Source organism: Cyphomyrmex costatus, unplaced genomic scaffold (genome assembly GCF_001594065.2).
Source record: "Cyphomyrmex costatus isolate MS0001 unplaced genomic scaffold, Ccosl1.0 scaffold30, whole genome shotgun sequence".
In the NCBI taxonomy this organism is placed as follows: Eukaryota; Metazoa; Arthropoda; class Insecta; order Hymenoptera; family Formicidae; genus Cyphomyrmex; species Cyphomyrmex costatus.
Window position 1 is genome coordinate 236,091 of NW_017277125.1, and position 18,122 is coordinate 254,212.

General features: G+C 32.9%; 2 protein-coding genes across 2 annotated transcripts; both read left to right on the forward strand.

Moving 5' to 3' along the window:
- Positions 1 to 6,995, forward strand: LOC108775346 (uncharacterized). Its single transcript, XM_018541676.1, has 14 exons — positions 1 to 718; positions 1,018 to 1,222; positions 1,287 to 1,483; positions 1,568 to 1,802; positions 1,876 to 2,032; positions 2,122 to 2,353; positions 2,477 to 3,212; positions 3,465 to 4,390; positions 4,465 to 4,640; positions 5,023 to 5,442; positions 5,550 to 5,725; positions 5,821 to 6,068; positions 6,409 to 6,672; positions 6,766 to 6,995. Exons 1-14 carry the CDS (start codon positions 579 to 581, stop codon positions 6,938 to 6,940), a joined length of 4,287 nt encoding a protein of 1,428 aa, XP_018397178.1. The 5' UTR covers positions 1 to 578; the 3' UTR covers positions 6,941 to 6,995.
- Positions 6,996 to 11,016: 4,021 nt separating this feature from the next.
- Positions 11,017 to 16,519, forward strand: LOC108775376 (pyruvate dehydrogenase phosphatase regulatory subunit, mitochondrial). Its single transcript, XM_018541716.1, has 14 exons — positions 11,017 to 11,419; positions 11,534 to 11,746; positions 11,813 to 11,976; positions 12,824 to 12,987; positions 13,091 to 13,274; positions 13,381 to 13,586; positions 13,666 to 13,981; positions 14,061 to 14,218; positions 14,316 to 14,464; positions 14,705 to 14,912; positions 14,973 to 15,062; positions 15,195 to 15,374; positions 15,453 to 15,653; positions 16,213 to 16,519. The coding sequence occupies exons 1-14, from the start codon at positions 11,181 to 11,183 to the stop codon at positions 16,420 to 16,422; spliced, it is 2,682 nt and encodes an 893-aa protein (XP_018397218.1). The 5' UTR covers positions 11,017 to 11,180; the 3' UTR covers positions 16,423 to 16,519.
- Positions 16,520 to 18,122: the final 1,603 nt, after the last annotated feature.

Below are 18,122 nucleotides of genomic sequence, written 5' to 3' on the forward strand. Positions count from 1 at the left end.
GTGTGAACCTAACCTAATCCGTGACTCGACAGCGTCCTTATTGGAGTTTTTGGAACAGAGTTTCATTTGAAAATCCGACCACGGATGCGAGATTGTTATGCCGAACTGCGGTAGGCGAGAGTGTGCACGCGTTCCTTACACAGGACTCTGATCTAGTAAAGTAAGCACGCGGGATCTTAATTCCCCTCGCGGGTCACTCCGCGGGACTCCTTTCGCTCGTCGTGTCATGCCCACAACGTCGACGTCAACATCGACCGTTGATGTCAAGTCAACGAGTGTCGAACTCTTTCTTCGCCCTACAAGATCGCGGTGTGCCGTGTGCCAGACGTCATAGTAATCCGTTCGACGAAGTAACAATCGTTTTGTTGGGCTCTTGCTCCGACATATCACGCATCCTCCGATGTTCCATTGACAGTCGTAAAGTAGAGGATGTTTACATTTTTATATGTGCATAATCACATAATTAATTAGGATGCTGCTGAATATTCTCTAGTACTGTTTGCATTTATTGTGAAATTTTTTGTTATTTTGTTAGTGTATAAGGAAATCTCTGAGCATTAAAGACAACAGAGCTTGAAATGGATCCCGCGACGGTAATAGCTCTTTGTAAAGAGAATATCCAGCCATTAAGATATGGACGGAATGTTACTCAATTAGGAACTGCACTGAGAGCACAGGAGGATGCAGATGCACAGCAGTTGTTGCTACAGGAGAAGCAGTGAGTATTCTGAACATATAGATTCAAAAACGTTTGTATGTAATAGCTAATTCTGTTATATAAATTAATATGGAAAATATAATAATGGCTGGATTCAGCAAAAAAAAGTAGCTTTATAACTATTGTAAAAGTCTTTAATGATTGTGTGATTTATACGTCATTTATACTCAGTAAAAAACTAAGGACAAAACAAGCCATATTAAAGAATTTTACAATTTTAAAACTTGCTATTTCCGTTGAACACAGCCATTTCGTTAAGTTGTTAAATAAAAATATTTATATAATATATTTTTGTTTAGAATGCATGAAGATGCAATTAAGAATTACGAAGGAGATGATCCATTAGAGAATTGGTATGAATACATTCTATGGGTAGAACAGAGTTATCTGAAAAGTGGACATGAATCCCATATTGGGAGACTCTTGCAACAATGTTTAGCGATATTTGAAAAGGATGTAAAATATCATCAAGATCGCAGATACATACGTCTGTGGATTAATTATGTCAGTAATATCTTATAAATATAATCATATTGTTATAAGTGTTATAATAAGACTTAATTTTTAGATAAGTATGCAAAAGAATCCTTTGGAGTTATATCAGCTGTTGCACAGTAGTGGTATCGGAACTAGAGTAGCCGACATATACAGAGCTTGGGCTTTTGAATTAGAGCAAATTGAGGACGACAAACGTGCGGATGAAGTTTACTTAATGGGACTATCTGCTCATGCAGAACCATTCGAAGAATTAAGTCATGCTCATCAGTATGCATTATTGCTTTTCACATACCATAATAAAATATATTAAATAAAAATATGTGATAAAATTGAACAATGGCACCTTTTCAGAAATTTTCAATTTGCTGTGGCACGCAAAACACTTGGGCGTATTGAAGAAAGAAATGATATTTCCTTATTCGAACAACGTCAGGCTTTCAGTTCATTAAGAGCGATAAGAGCTGGAAAAAGAGTTGGCAGTGTACGAACAGGTCATCGTGTACGAGAGTATTACCCTGGGACTGTGCCCCAAATCTCGTCTTCTATGCAGAACACAAAACCCAATTCTAAAATACAAATATATCAAGTAAGATATTTGTAAGGATAACAGTTATGTTTTAAAAATAATTTATGATAAAAAATGTTAACTTACAAATTAGGATGACATACCTGGGGAAATGAAGAGCTCGAGCATATTAGATCATGTACCTATAGAGGATATGGTACATAAAGAAAACACCATTAAGCCTGGGCCATGGAATAGTGGAAGCAAGAGAGGTCCATTAATAGCTCCTACTGTAAAAACCGGTTTTAAAAGTAAGAACAATACTAAGATATATCAAATTAAAGCGACAAATTATTACAGGAAAACGATGTGTAAAGACAATTTTCTTATTCACTTTCAGTTCACGAAGACCAGAATGATGACAGTAATATGGAGAAAATTAAATTATTTCCAAATCATGTACCTTTTTTTGACGGTAGTAAATATCATGACTGTTTGAGAGTGCCAGTATATGTAGCAGAGCCAATAGATCCAAATATTGTACAAAAACCACATTATCCCAAAGAGTTAGTTTATGCTGATAATGTTGATCGCAGTATGGAAGAAATTAGAGCACAACTTTATTTAGAAAGGTATCATTTTTTATGAGAAGACATAATAAGAAAATTATTTGATAGGTTCATATCAATGTAAAAACATTTATACAATTAATTTATACAATCTTAATTAATCATGCAATACAATATTTCACACAGAAGAGAGCAGTTTCTGGGAAATAAACATGAAATGTCGATGATTTGTTTACATGAAACCGATAGAGAATCCCAATCCCAGCTCAATAATTACGAGAACATGTATCATGTACAAGAAGTAGAAGAGCAAGAACTCAATCAACAAAGAAGAGAAGCTGAAATCAATCAGCAGAGATTTCAAACCGAACAAGAGTTGCAAAGGCAACAATACGAGAATCAGGTCGACAATCAGGTTTTAGATACTCAACGACAGGAAGTTGAACAAAGATTAGAGACCGAGAGAATTGAAGTTGAGAGACTTAAAGTAGAACAAAATAGTCGACCGTTACAATCGACAAATTTCATGCACCAACATCACACTTCGTCTTTGGCTGTTGATACTGAAGAACATCTGCTCGGGCAGAGCCTCACTGTAAACACGAAGGAAGCTATTTCGGTTGTACAAGGTTTGTGGCAATCTCCAGATACAGCCGCTAATGCTTCGCGTTTTCGTAGTCCTCCCATTGCGTCCAGAATGGTAGATTCGAGGAATAAGTTGTCATTTGATATACACATGGATAGCTCTATGACTCAACATGCGATGTCCAATAATAAGAATCATCAAGGATACAATGTGCAGGTTTATAATGATCAAGAGAATCATCAAAGTTATCATACGCAACATCATAGTTATTCTGGTCAGGATCAGCACGTTGCATATGGGAATCACAATTTGCAAAATAATTATTATCAGATGCAGGTATAGAAAAAAATTAAGTATTCATATTGTTTTTATATTGAATATTTTGTATATGTGCCTGAGTTAATCTTAATTTTGATTATTAAGAGCAAAAGTAAAGTTACTTGATATTAATGAACTATTATATAAACACAATCTATTGCTTATGTTTTATTAATATATACGTTTATATTTAACGAGAAAGCCTAAAATAATAAAAATAAAATTCCATTTGAAAAGGATTTAATGTAATATATATTTTTTTTATTACAGCAGCATCATGATCAAGTGCAACAATCACATCCTCGGCAGCATCATCCTCAACATCAGCATCACCATCAGCAGTTGATTCCATCGCATCAACAAATGCATGCTGTGCATCATCAGTCTCTTCCTCATCCACAGCATTTACAATCGCCTCATAACCAAATGCCACATCAATCGCACATTCATCATCACCAGTCTCCACACAGTCATCACCATCAGTCTCCACACAATCATCACCATCAATCTCCACATAATCATCATCAGTCTTCACACAATCATCATCAGTCTCCACTCAATCATCATCAGTCTCCACTCAATCATCATCAGTCTCCACTCAATCATCATCAATCATCACATAATCATCATCATCATCAGTCTCCGCACAATCAACATATTTTACATTCTCAGCAACAACAACACGTGCATCAACACATGCAACATATGCAACATCCGATTTATGATAACATGTTACCCAATGATATTGGCTATCAACAATACCCAATGGAAGCATCTATGCTGCCTCAGCAAAGTGTAGAACCACAGAAGCAATTACATTTTTCTCCTTATACCGATCCTGAAATTGAAACGAGCAAACCATACAGAATGCCATCCGAATTACCATACATTAAATCGCCTGGGATGAATCGTAAAGATATCAAATATCTTGAAAGCGCGGAAGACAAAGAGAATGCTATTGTTGTGGATTATAATAGTTCACTAGAAGAAAATATGATACCTAAACCGGACGAAAATAATCTTTATATTGATGAAAGCTTGGGTATAACTCCTCTCTCAGCCACTAATGAAACATGTTTTACAGAAGCCTTTAATGTACCGTTAACAAGCTCTACACCAATGATTAATCATTTTAAATCATCGTACAGAATAAAAGATGATTCACAATTTTCAAGTCAAAATGCTATACCTCAACCGTATGTATTAATCTGAGTTTTTTATATGTCAGAAATACATGATGAGACATTTAAGTTTTATTTATGTTAAACAGAGTTGCAGAAATACCTAATGCCGAAGGTGATGATAAATTAAGCGTGATCTTAGAATCCACGCGAGAATATGTATCAAGTAGTTCAGGAAGTAGTAATTATACAAAAACAACTGGATTAACCTTTGCATTAACGAGAGAAGATGTAATATCTTTTAAAGAACAACCTGTGGATACAAGTATGTATTGTATCAAAAATTTCGTTAGTAATTAGTATAGTCTATATTTCTATATCGTAGTTTTATATATTTAAAAGATATAGGCCAATATTTACACAAATAAATAAGTAGCTGTCGGAAACTAAGCTTAGTATTCATAATCGATTTTTATATTTAAAATCTCAGATAGTATTTAAGATCTTAGGTAGTCATGTCATGAATTAATTACAGACCCGTTTTTGCAGATGATTAAAATAAAAATCGACTATGAATACTAGGCTTAGTTCCCGACAGCTACTTCTTTATTTAAATTATGATTAAATAAGTGATTAAATATTTTGCATAAGTTTCTTATTTGATTAAAAAATATGAAAATGTTTTAACTTTATAATTTTGTATAAAGTTATAGAAGAGGAGTCAAACGAATCTCTATTATCTATCAGTCAACCTTATGAACAAAAGCAACATGCACAAATTCAGGTAGTGCATGCTCAAAGTCCGCGTACAGTACAACGGCATGTTGATCAAATTACATCGGAAATAAAGAATAATTGCGATCTAAGAAAATCCATAAATTTAAAACTTAATGAAGAGGATAATTCAAAAAAAATTGACACTATGGAGTGCGAGGAGCATGAACCAATGGAACAAGTGGAGGAAGAGTGTTTCCAACTTCCATCAAAAGATATAAATCCATTCGATAAAAACTTAATAGTTGGCCTATTGAAAAAAATTAAGTTTCCACAACCCCATCATGCAGATGGATACAGAAAAATAGATATCAATCTAAATAAGCTTGTGCCTTCTACCATGATTACGCTCGGTTCGTATTCAGTTTACATGTAGATTTATATTTATGTCATATTGTTACTCATTTATATTTACAATCTTCTACTTTTTATACTAATGTATATTTTACGGTCTCTATAGACACCGAAGCGTATGATTTGGAAAAGTGCCTTGGGAAAGGAATGTATGGAACAGTTTATAAAGCAGTTAATTTGCAAACAGGCGATACTGTTGCTCTTAAGACGCAAAGACCTGCTTGGGTTTGGGAATATTATATCATACGAGAAATAAAAACACGTCTTACAAATCCACATATGGTATAGTATAGTACAAATATTCTTAAATAAAAGTTATAATTTTTATTATCAGCAAATTGATTATTCTTTCATGATATTGTAATATTTTTTTTCAGTTACGTGGTTTTATGGATGTAACGATGGCATATGTGGCTAATAATGGAAGTATACTAGTTTCAGAATATTCTAAATTCGGAACGTTATTAGAAGTGACAAATCAAATAAAACTTGCCACTGGCAAGCCTCTGATGGAAACTTTAACCATCTTTTTCACAATTGAAATGCTTCAAATTGTGGAGTACTTGCATAAATGTCAAATAATACATGGAGATATAAAGCCAGATAATTTTTTATTAATGCGACTGTTAGTATTATTTTTTTCTATATCTAGTATCATCTTTCCAGTCTATAAATAATAATAATTAATTTAATAATAATGACGTGGTATGTAATTATTTTCTATGTTAATTTTAAATAAAAAATGTAATAAGTTAAGAACATTTGTATTAACGATCTTTTTTAAAAATTTATCATAATAATTGCACTGTAAAGGAAAGGAATTTCCTGTTCAAAATTAGTAATATTATAATAAGAATAGAAATTTTGATTAATCTTAAATTTGTAAATTGATAACTACATAATTTATTCTTCCCAATTACATTAGATTATAAATATTTTTATAATTACTATATAATCATCAACAGACCTACGCAAGATGTAAGGCCAACTATACAACTGATAGATTTCGGATGTAGCATAGATATGAAATTATTGCCAGAAAATACAACATTTATGCAATATATAAAAACAGAAGATTTTACTTGTATCGAAATGCAAACTGGAAGACCATGGACATATCAGACTGATTTATATTGTCTAGCGGCGACCAGTCATTGTTTACTGTTTGGCAATTACATGAAAGTATCAAATGTGGGCAGCCGTTGGTTTATTGCTTCAAAATTACCAAGGTATACAAGTAATAAACATATGATTAATTCAGAAGAATCATACTTATGTTATATGAACAAATGTTAATGCTGCATATTTTTTCTGTATTATAGGTATGCTAAGAGAGCTGCTTGGGAACAATTTTTTACAGAACTGCTAAATATTGAATCGTGTGAAAAAATGCCCGATCTAGCGAAATTAAGGAATATGATGGAAGAGACACTGGCACAAATGCCAGAGGCGCAAGCGAAATTTCGAACTTTCGTCAATATCCTCAACAAACGATAACGCTTGCTGTATCTGATGATATGTCGAAATGTGTGCACATATTTAGTAAAAAAAACCGACGTGTAATAAGAAACATTAATGTTATTGTACTATTTATTATAAAAAAGTTAATACTACAGTGAGATAAAAATATATATATCTACACAGTTATAATACATGAAAATGCACTTTATGGCCTGCTTCGTGGAGGCTTTTATCGATACTCGTTGCTTGCACATATAATCAACATTATTAGAACTACTGTGCAACGAGTCTAACCCCTTCAAAAATTGTTTCAGACACTCACGAGATATGTGAAGATTTATACGGTAGAAATTTTGGAAATGTACTTGTTACCTCTTAAACGTCATATGCGCTCGCTACGCAAGTTACGAAGAAATGGTTGTACAATATGATCAAGAAAAAGGTCTCAGAAAAATTTAAATCTGTTGCAAAAATGAATAGTACAATATGCATGTGATATACTATGGATTCAATTTGCACGATAGTATGCAGAAGCGCATGCATACTAAGCACTTGAGTACCTTGTATAGATAATTAATATATATGTAATCATTGTATATTTAAAATAGACTTTGACTTTAAGCCATTTAATTCTATTGTCAATGGGTTCATTTTGTTTTTTAATTAATATTCTTCGAAAATATATCGTATCAGTAATGTTAACTGAAATTATTTCAAACATTCTCCCCAAATACATATTACTTACGCAGAGCAGTGAACTCATTTTTTTACAAAATGGTACATGTATATTATATAACGATGCAATTTTGATTTGAATATGTGCAGGCTTATTTTTGCGAGTGTCCACTAAACAGGCCTTTTATGTAGTATACGTTTAAGTTAAGATTTCGTAAATATATGCGTATGTACATGACACAATCGACAAAAGTGTCGAAGTTGCGTTTCGATCTTATATTTTATAAATATATACAAGAACTTTTGGTTGTCTTTTAAAATATTAATATTATAAATTTAAATAATTTATTAATATTAATATTAAATTATAATTATTATATATATAATATTAGTATCAACTATAAAATATATTAGTAATAAAAATTATAAATATTATAATAATATTAAATTATATAAACATACACATCGGGACCAGTGTATGTGTATACGTTTAAATAAATCGTAATTGACAACCTATTGTTCTTGTTTAAATTTATGAGACTATATGCCTTATCTTATTTTAACAGTAACGTAAAGAAAAAAAATATATGTTCAGATATAAATACGCCAAGCTTTAAGATTAAAAACAGTTAAGATACTGTAAAATACATTTATTAAAATTGATAAGGTCAAGATATATAAATGTGTAGTGTATTTGTGTGTGCGTGTGCGTGTGTGTGTGTGTGTACATAAAATATTCCGATTTACCTTTCAGTGCTGAAACTACATATTACAATGTTAATTTTGAATAAATTAAAAAATTTTGTTTATAATTATTATCATTATACAGAGTGTTTGAGAAGTAATGAAAAGTTTTGTTACAAAGGGATAGAAATAGACTAAACTGAGAGGAAGTCCTCTACCATCTTACAATTTTCGCAATAGTTAACGAGATATTAATTTATCAAAATATCCAAATTCGTCCGGCCCACCGCCAAATGCAAGCGCGCGGCTGGATATGACCGCCCAGCGAAGCACTTCGGCGGTGGGCCGGGCGAATTTGGATATTTTTATAAATTAATATCTCATTAACTATTGCGGAAATTGTAAGATGGTAGAGGACCTCTTCTCAGTTTAGTCTATTTCTATCCCTTTGTAACAAAACTTTTCATCACTTTTCAAACACCTTGTATATTTATCATATAATTGTTTGAAAAACAGTTGATTTTTATAGATTAAATTTTATTTCAAAATCATATTTTTTCAACAAATTATCTGGTGTAAAACTCGTATTTGGAAATTTACAATCTCTTTCTTCCCCCATGGAGATTTTTAAAAAATTTGAATTTTGATAGTAAACATTTAGCGAAATCTGATTGTTGCGTACATATACACTGAAATATACAATATCAAAAAATCAATTATTACGTTAAATGAAGAATTAGATAGAGTAAAAATTTGAATACAATCAATAATCATATATAAAAAATGTAATCGCAATAGAAACCGAATTTATAACAGGAAGAAAAGTAGAATGCTATATTTGTATGATATCTAAATGATTTATAGTATACATTTTATTTTAAAGCACCGTAAATATAAGAAACCACTTTTAACATTTATTAGTTATACTTTCTCTATTCACTCATATCAATCAGTACCTCCTTTTTTCTATATCATTAAATCTACTTAAATATGCTTAGGATACATAGCTAGGTAGACTTTCATTTTCTGCTTTTAATAAGAATTACCAGTATATAACAATTGTGATAAAGATATTATATTTAATGACAAGGTATGAAAACTTCTCCGGAAAAGGCGCCTTCTTTCTTTGAGGTGGCCCATGACTTCTATTCCATATTCATATTGGTCAGTAACATAAGGGCTGCGCACAATAGGAGAAATATTAGGAACAGATATTAAATATAAGAATTTTAACCTATCAGAAATGTGTGCTTTCTGACAGGTTAATATTTCTCCTATTGTGCGTCGCCCTAACGATACCCCCAATCTCCCATAAAAACGATGAATAAGGGCTGCGCACAATGAACGAACAGATATTAACCTATCAGAATCGTGTATTCCGGTGTAACTGGTATCTGATAGGTTAAAGCCCGTGGCATATACAAAACGTAAGGCCATAAAACGTAATCAGTAAGCGAATTGGCCAATCACAGTAGAGACCGTAAAAGTTGGATTATACTGGCCGTAATCTGTTAACTTATGCTGTAATCTGTAAAAATTGACCAATTATAATCGATTATTCCCCTCTCATTCGACTGTGATTGGTCAATTTTTTACAGATTACGGCATAAGTTAACAGTTTACGGCCAGTATAAATCAACCTTAAGGGTGCAAACCCATGCAGCGGAATAGCGTAACGCGGAACGAGAGCAGAACCAATAACGAGCATTCCGTGTTTCTAGAGAAACTCGTGATTGGTTCTACTTTTGTTCCGCGTTATGCTATTCCGCTGCATGGGTTTACACCCTAAGGCCGGTAGCGAATCCAATGTTAAGCGGGGAGCACAGACTTTTGCATAACGCATAAACCATATACATAAAGAATTTGATTGGTCCAATGACTCATGCATAAGAAAATGGACCAATGAAATTCCTTATGCACATGCTTTATGCGTTATGCAAAAGTCTGTGCTCCCCGGTTTACGATTTCCTTATTAATACGTCTTACGGCCTTACGTTTTACTATGTGTTTCTGGCTTAATATTTTAATCAGAGAGAAGCCTGAAGAGCGGCCATGCCCGGGATTTTATCTGTCACTTTGCAATATATTGCAAAAAAAGATAAGAAAATAGATAAGTAAATAAATAAATAAATATATAAATATTATAAATGTACTTGGAACATTGTCTCTTGGAACATTGTCCTCTATATATTCCATTGGAATTGCGTCACGTTTCAGCCTGATTCGTACATTTCCAGAATCTTTTACTAAATTCTGTAACCATGATTTATCTTCAAATTGAGTAGGATGGAAATGTTGAGAGCAGACACGAGCTATAAATTCAATAAAAAATTATTTAATAAATTCTTTAATATTTTCAATTATTTTTTACTTTCATAAATTCATTATATATACCAATTTTAGGATTAACATTTTCTTTACATAAAACTTTCCATTTTCCAATTAATGCTTCATCTTTTGGAAAACATAAATAACTTATTTCTTTATTTTTTGTGTTGTGCGATTATTATGACAGCTCCTTATAGAACACGACGGCATAGCATAAAATAAAAATAACACTTTAACTTTTAACCTGCGACTGCCACTTTAACTTAACTTTTAATTTTGAATGCGACTGACACTTGATTTTCTACATGTGAGCATGTGTGAAGATGGCGGATTTCAGTCTATGCGCAGAACGTGACGAAAATGCGTCCAAGAATTGAGCACACCTTTATACTTCCACCATGCTTAATATCTCGGTTTGCGGGGTAGAGCAATGTTTATGTCTGTCAGATTCTTTGGTTTCATACAAAAACACGTCGAATAAAACTAGTTTCATCAAAATCGGCAAACAGGACAAAATTCTTGGGTATTACCATCATATTTTTATCAAAATTTAAGGTGGATGAAGCATTCTTTACATTAAAAATATCAAATGTGGAAGCAATATAAACTACTGTATGGTAGAGGCGCAGTGCAAGGGAGAAAGATTTTTTCTCGCAGTTATCAAACTGGGGAAGTGGCCACAAAGGTAACCGACGTGACATCAGAATATGCATTTCCTAAGGAAGCACGAGTTGTTATATGTGGAGGTGGAGTTATGGGTGGTGCTGTGGCATACCACTTGTCCCTCATAGGACTGGGACCAGAGACTATTTTGGTAGAAAGTGGCAGGTACATAGATATTGTTTTTAAATATATTTTTCTTAACAAAAACTATTTAAAAAATTTTTTTTTATTTTATTATTCTATTTTTCTCTTATGTATTCTTTATATATTTGTTATCAGATTAGGAGGCGGAACAACATGGCATGCATCAGGATTAGTAGGAGCTTTTAAACCAAGTCTGGCACAAGTAAAACTTGCTCAGGATAGTATTACTTTATATAAGGAGTTGGAGAAAAAAGGCCTTTCGACAGGATGGAAGCAATGTGGCAGTCTTTCCTTAGCACGAACGAGAGACCGCATGACATCGTTCAGACGAATGAAGGCACAATCTGTGTAAATATTTAATAGATATGAAATACCACAATGGATATTTTTGCTTTAACTTTATTAATATTTCAGGTCACGTAATATAGAGTGCCATCTAGTTTCGCCAGAAGAAATTCACGATCTGTGTCCACTGTTGCACGTTGAAGATTTAATAGGAGGATTATGGATTCCAGAAGATGGTGTTGGTGATCCATATCAGATCTGTTTGACTTTGATACAAGAGGCACGACAAAGAGGTATCTCAGACAATTAAAATTAAAATAAAAAATTAGGATATTTAGAAGAATTTAATTATGAACTATTTTTAAGGCTTCTGAGTACTCGGCCAAGAACTCCCGTGTTGATGGTAGCGACACTGAATTAGTCGGCAGCCTGGCGAAACTAGTAGTCGTACACACAAGTACGAACTCCTGTCCGTGTGCTTATTTTCGGGCCGAAACGAGCACACTGAACTCGTACTTGTGTGTGTTACGGCGCTTTGCCACGATATAAGGCTGAACTAATAGGCATGAAAGAGCGACGTTTTGACGACAAAATTTTTCTTGCGTGCATTTTCGTTAATATTTGCTTATTTGTGAAAATGTGACTTGATTCGTCGTGTTCGTGAAAGTCCTAAAAATGAGCGTAAACTACAGTTAACTTGAAATTTTTTACATAAAAGCATATATTTCACTCGTTTCATCGGTTGTTAAACTGCGTTTCTGCCCGTGTATAGGCTCACGTGCTCTTTAGGACCATTTACTGACTATCAAAGGAGGAAAGGACTGTTTCCATTCATTTTTACAAGTGTTTTTAAGTGATCTCGTCATTTACATTTATTCAAATTGTCTTTCTTTACAAATGGCAAGCAACAACAAAAAATTAATGTGCATTTCTCATCTATAACGTTATAATTCCAACATGGCCGTCGCAACTACTCAGGAGCCTTAAATTAAATATATTAACTGCGTTCGGTAATGCAAATCTGAGGCGTCGGAGTGCTCTTATATTATAGAATATGTCACGTGCACTGTAGAAAAAGAGCACTCGGACGCCTCAGATTTGCATTGCCAAACGCAGCTATTCTTTATGTGTTATATTCAGGTGTTACAGTATTTGAGAATTGCGCGGTTACCAAAGTTATTAATCACAGTGGTCAAATAGAAGCGGTGGAAACAACACGCGGTACAATCAAATGTCAACATTTTGTAAATTGTGCTGGATTTTGGGCACGGAATGTGGGAAAACTTAGTGAGCCATATGTCAAGGTCTCATATATATATATATATATATATATGTGTTTATTATATATATAGTTTATTAAATGTGAAGAATAGTCTGACAGAAAACTATATCTTGCGCATTTTCCAGGTACCACTTCATCCAGTAGAACATTATTATTTACACACTAAACCTATTGCTAATTTAGATCCAATGATACCTGTTATACGCGACTTGGATGGATATATCTATTTTCGAGAGAATGAAGGACGTCTGTTAGCTGGTGGTTTCGAGCCAATTGCAAAACCAGCATTTGAAGATGGCATAATTCCCGGTTAGATATAAAAAAATTATTCTAACGTTATATTACGAAACAACTAAAAGAAATACTCGTCGTATTCCATTTTACTAAATTAATTTATTTTTACTTTTTTTTTTAGAAAGCATGGATAAACGATTTTTACCAGAAGATTGGGATCATTTTCATATTTTGCTGGAACAAATGTTGCACAGAATTCCAAGTTTAGGAAACGCCATTTTGGAGAGGCTCTGCAACGGGCCTGAAGCGTTCTCTCCAGATTGCAGATGGATCGTGGGAGAGGCACCAGAAATACGTAATTACTACATCGCTGCCGGAATGAAAACGGTTAGTCGATTAGTTGGTTAAAAATATCTAGTAATAGACTTTCCAAATTCCTCGATATAAGTGATAGCGATTTCCAAAGGTGGGAATATCCGCCGCTGGCGGAGTTGGTCGTGCAACGGCGGAATTAATAGTTAACGGCTCGACTTCGTTAGATATGTACGAGTTAGATGTCTCGCGTTTCCTTGGGCTGCATAACAATCGTAAATTTCTACGCGACCGAGTGCGAGAAGTACCTGGAATGCACTACGCACTACAGTATCCGCACCTCGAGTTTAAAACCGGAAGAAACCTAAGAATGTCACCGATTTATCCAAAGCTTAGAGACGCAGGCGCTGTTTTCGGTCAAGTCATGGGTTATGAGAGACCTTCCTGGTTTCAGCCGGATCATGACTGTGGTATTTCTTACATTTTATCATAACTTTCTACAAAACTCGGAAAATTCATTTCAATATTACAAATATATATTCTTAGTAGATTTGGAGTTTCCTGACGGTTTCCAGAGATACAAAATAGCTTACACTAATACCTTCGGTAAGCCTCCTTGGTTCGACGCGGTTGCACAGGAATATGCCGCTTGCAGAGAAGCAATTGGTTTAAGTGATTATTCCTCCTTTACCAAAATTGACTTATGGGTATCTATTTAAAGGCTCGTGTATCTTACTGCCAATAAATTTACTTAATTTATAATTATCTTGTAGTATCTATTAATGTTTCACTTTTGTATTGCAGTCAAACGACACAGAAGTTGTGGATTTGTTGCAGTATTTGTGCTCAAATGATGTGGATGTGCCTGTGGGAAGTATTATTCACACCGGTATGCAAAATCATCTTGGTGGTTATGAGAATGATTGTAGTTTAGCACGAATCGCATCGAACCAGTAAGTTGGAATGAACAAATTTGCATCACATGATGATCTGTTACTGATAATACAATTAGAAAGGTGATTCTACATGAGAAATTAAATAAAATATAAGTTGCTTATATATATATATATAATCTTCTTTTTTAAAGAAATCGAGAATTAAAAATCGCAGAATTACCATATTTTTTTATTGTATCATCAATAACGCGAATTATGTCTAAAGAAGAGAAATACATTAAAAAACGTTTTCGTTAGTTACATGATGATTGCTCCAACTATTCAACAAACTCGTTGCAAGAATTGGATTCACCGTCATCTGCCGGTAGATGGTTCTGTCGCCGTGTCCGACGTTACTTCAGCGTACACTGCAATTTGCATAATGGGACCGGCCACTAGGAAATTGTTAACTGAATTAACGGACATAGATTTAAATCCAAAGAATTTCCCATTCTTCACATTCAAGGTAATATAATTTTTAGTTAAAAAATTCAATTTATATTATCCGTTTGCATTCTTTCATCAGGAATTAGACGTTGGACTTGCCAATGGCATTCGTACAATGAATTTAACGCATACCGGAGAACTTGGTTATGTGCTGTATATACCAAACGAGGTAAAAATCACAAACAATTCGAATAATTACACATCTTTGCTCTTTCAAGATATATCTCTGTTAAAAACATTTTTTTCTGACTCATAAAGCATGTTCCAAGTTTAACTGTGAGACTTAATTTTATATTTTCAGTTTGCACTGCACGTCTATACAAGACTAATAGAGGCCGGAGCAAAATATGGTATGAAACATGCTGGTTATTATGCAACAAGAGCATTACGCGTTGAAAAGTTTTACGCATTTTGGGGACAAGATCTGGATACCTTTACTACCCCTTTAGAATGCGGAAGATCGTGGAGAGTAAAATTCGATGTAAATATTATTTTAAGGATCAACATTTTTATCAATATTGTTACATGTGAATTCATAAGATAAACCTTCATTTTACAGAAGGAAGTTAATTTTATAGGCAGAGACGCTCTTTTGAAACAACGTGAGCAAGGAGTTCAACGCAAGTATGTACAATTACTGTTAAATGATCATGATCTTGAATTTGATACTTGGTGCTGGGGTGGTGAGCCTATTTATCGAAACGGAAAGTATTGTGGAATGACAACGACTACAGGTTACGGTTTTACATTTAAAAAACAGGTGTATATAGTTTTTCTTTGCCTTTCTAGAAAAAAAGAGAATGTTAAATTAAAACTATTTTTCAGTTGAAATGAGAAAACAAATTGTTTATCATACTAAAGGATTATACTTAACAGAGTCAAATGGTGTATTGCTTATCTTGACGAAAAATCGTGATAAAGTTAATTTTATTATCATATTTATTAAAAAAAAAAAAAAAAATGGTTAACTAAGACACCAAAATATTCCGAAAATTAACAATAATAAGACACCAAAATATTCCGAAAATTAACAATACAAACGTTTGTATTACTCAATTGGCAGAAAATATATCGATATCTTATTTAATAATTTTTAATTTTATTGTCTTTGATAATGATTTCTATCACATTCCTGATGTTTCCCTAAGACAAGCAATACATTATTCGACTCTGCTTAAGTTGTTTTTTAATATGGCATATAATTTGTACGTCTTGGAACTTTTTCATTTTAGCCGAGAAATCACCCTAACATCCTGCTTTTACTCAATCAATCACCAATTTTTTTCTCCTCGAACTAACTTATTGAATCACGTCCACAGGTGTGTCTTGGATTTGTGCAAAATTTTGATTCGAAAGGTCAGCCACAAGAAGTGACAAACGAGTACATATTATCAGGCGATTACGAAGTAAACGTCGCGGGTATCATGTATCCTGCCAAGTGTCATTTACATAGTCCGAATTTACCGACCAAATTTCCTGATAAAGAGAGAGACGCTTATCACGCTACGCGCGATCAACAATCTTTATAATCTCCTATTTAGAAATATTTCAAGTCAAACAATGTGTGTACAAACAATGTATATAGCAAAAGATTGAATAAATCGTTTAATAAGTATCACTCAAAAACTGCTACATTGAAAAATCTAAAAGTCGTAGTAGAAACTCTCCAGGCCAAATAATTATTTAAATAAATTACATTGGACCTGTTATATCTCATATTATTATGTAATAACTTTCTCTTTAAAAATCATATATATATATATATATATATATACATATATTTATACAGGGTATTTTTTATTTCAAAAACATAATGAGATCGAATATTTCGAAAAATATGTAAGATACCAGAAAAATTCAGATGAAAGTTGTACAATCTGAAAAAATGGAAATATTAGTAAAATGAACTTTTGAAGGTCATATAAAGATCACTACCATTTTAAAAAAATGAAATTGCATGATTTTTTTATATATATGCGTTTTTTTAATTCATCGATTGATCAATCGCATTGTGTGCAAAGGTTTTTTGTTTCGTAAAAGCTGCATTTGCACATAATGCGATTGATCATTCGACGAATTAAAAAACTCGCCTATAATTTCTCTAATTATTCCATATATAAAAGTAGAAACTATCGAAGAATCAATAATTTAAGATATTTTATACATTATAGTAGCACATATATTGATATAAAATATCTCGTAAATGATCAATTTTTTTTATAATCGTACCTAATTCTTTTATGAACGAAATCATGAGATGAATCAATTGATTTAAAGAAAACACAGTTTTTTACTTGATATTTTTGAGGTTTTTGCGGGTATTTTCATAGATATCTCGTATATTGATTCTTCAATAGTTTTACATTTTTGTATATGAAATATAATCAGAGGAATTATAAAAAAAGGAATAAAAAAAAATCATGAATTTTTTTTTTTTAATAGCAGCAATCACCATATAATCTTGAAAAATTAATTTTACCAATATTGCCCTTCGTAAAACTTTATTTAAAACATTTTTTCGTATCTTTCGTATCTTCCAAGATATTACATTTGAAATACACCCTGTAAGTGTGAGTGTGTGTGTGTATACATATATATATTTTGTTAATATTCTACGTTATGTCACAGATTTTGAACCATGTCATACACTTAATAATAGTTCCTAAAGCGTATACCTCTTTCTGCAAATATCTGTATCTTGTACAACATATTCCATGCTTTATATCTTTCTGCAGGAATACAAATTTGCAAAATTGTACGCGAGAAATATTCGTTAATTGCATTTGTTGAACACCATTTGTTATTTTATATGAATTGTTCCACCACGATACACTTTATTATCTATATACTGACATTTGTGTCATGTATGCAACATGTGCATACGCACGCGCGCGCATGCGCGCGCGCGCGCACACACACACAATGTGAAATACGTTGTTCAAAAGACCAGTCAGTGAGGTGTATGAGGTTTTGCTCCCCTTAATCGACGTTCCTTCTTATTAAAATATTAACGCAATAATTATCTCACTTACACATTATATAAATCGATACACACTTATTTAAGATTACTTAGCATCTACCCATCTCAAAAATTTAAACGTGATGATACATTTATCCCTACAACTTTTTACACACAATATTCAGTCATTAACTTTCATTTTACTATACACACAGTAAGAATTAAAACGCTCTATCACTCTGGAATATCCGTTTCCGTCGTGGGTACCTG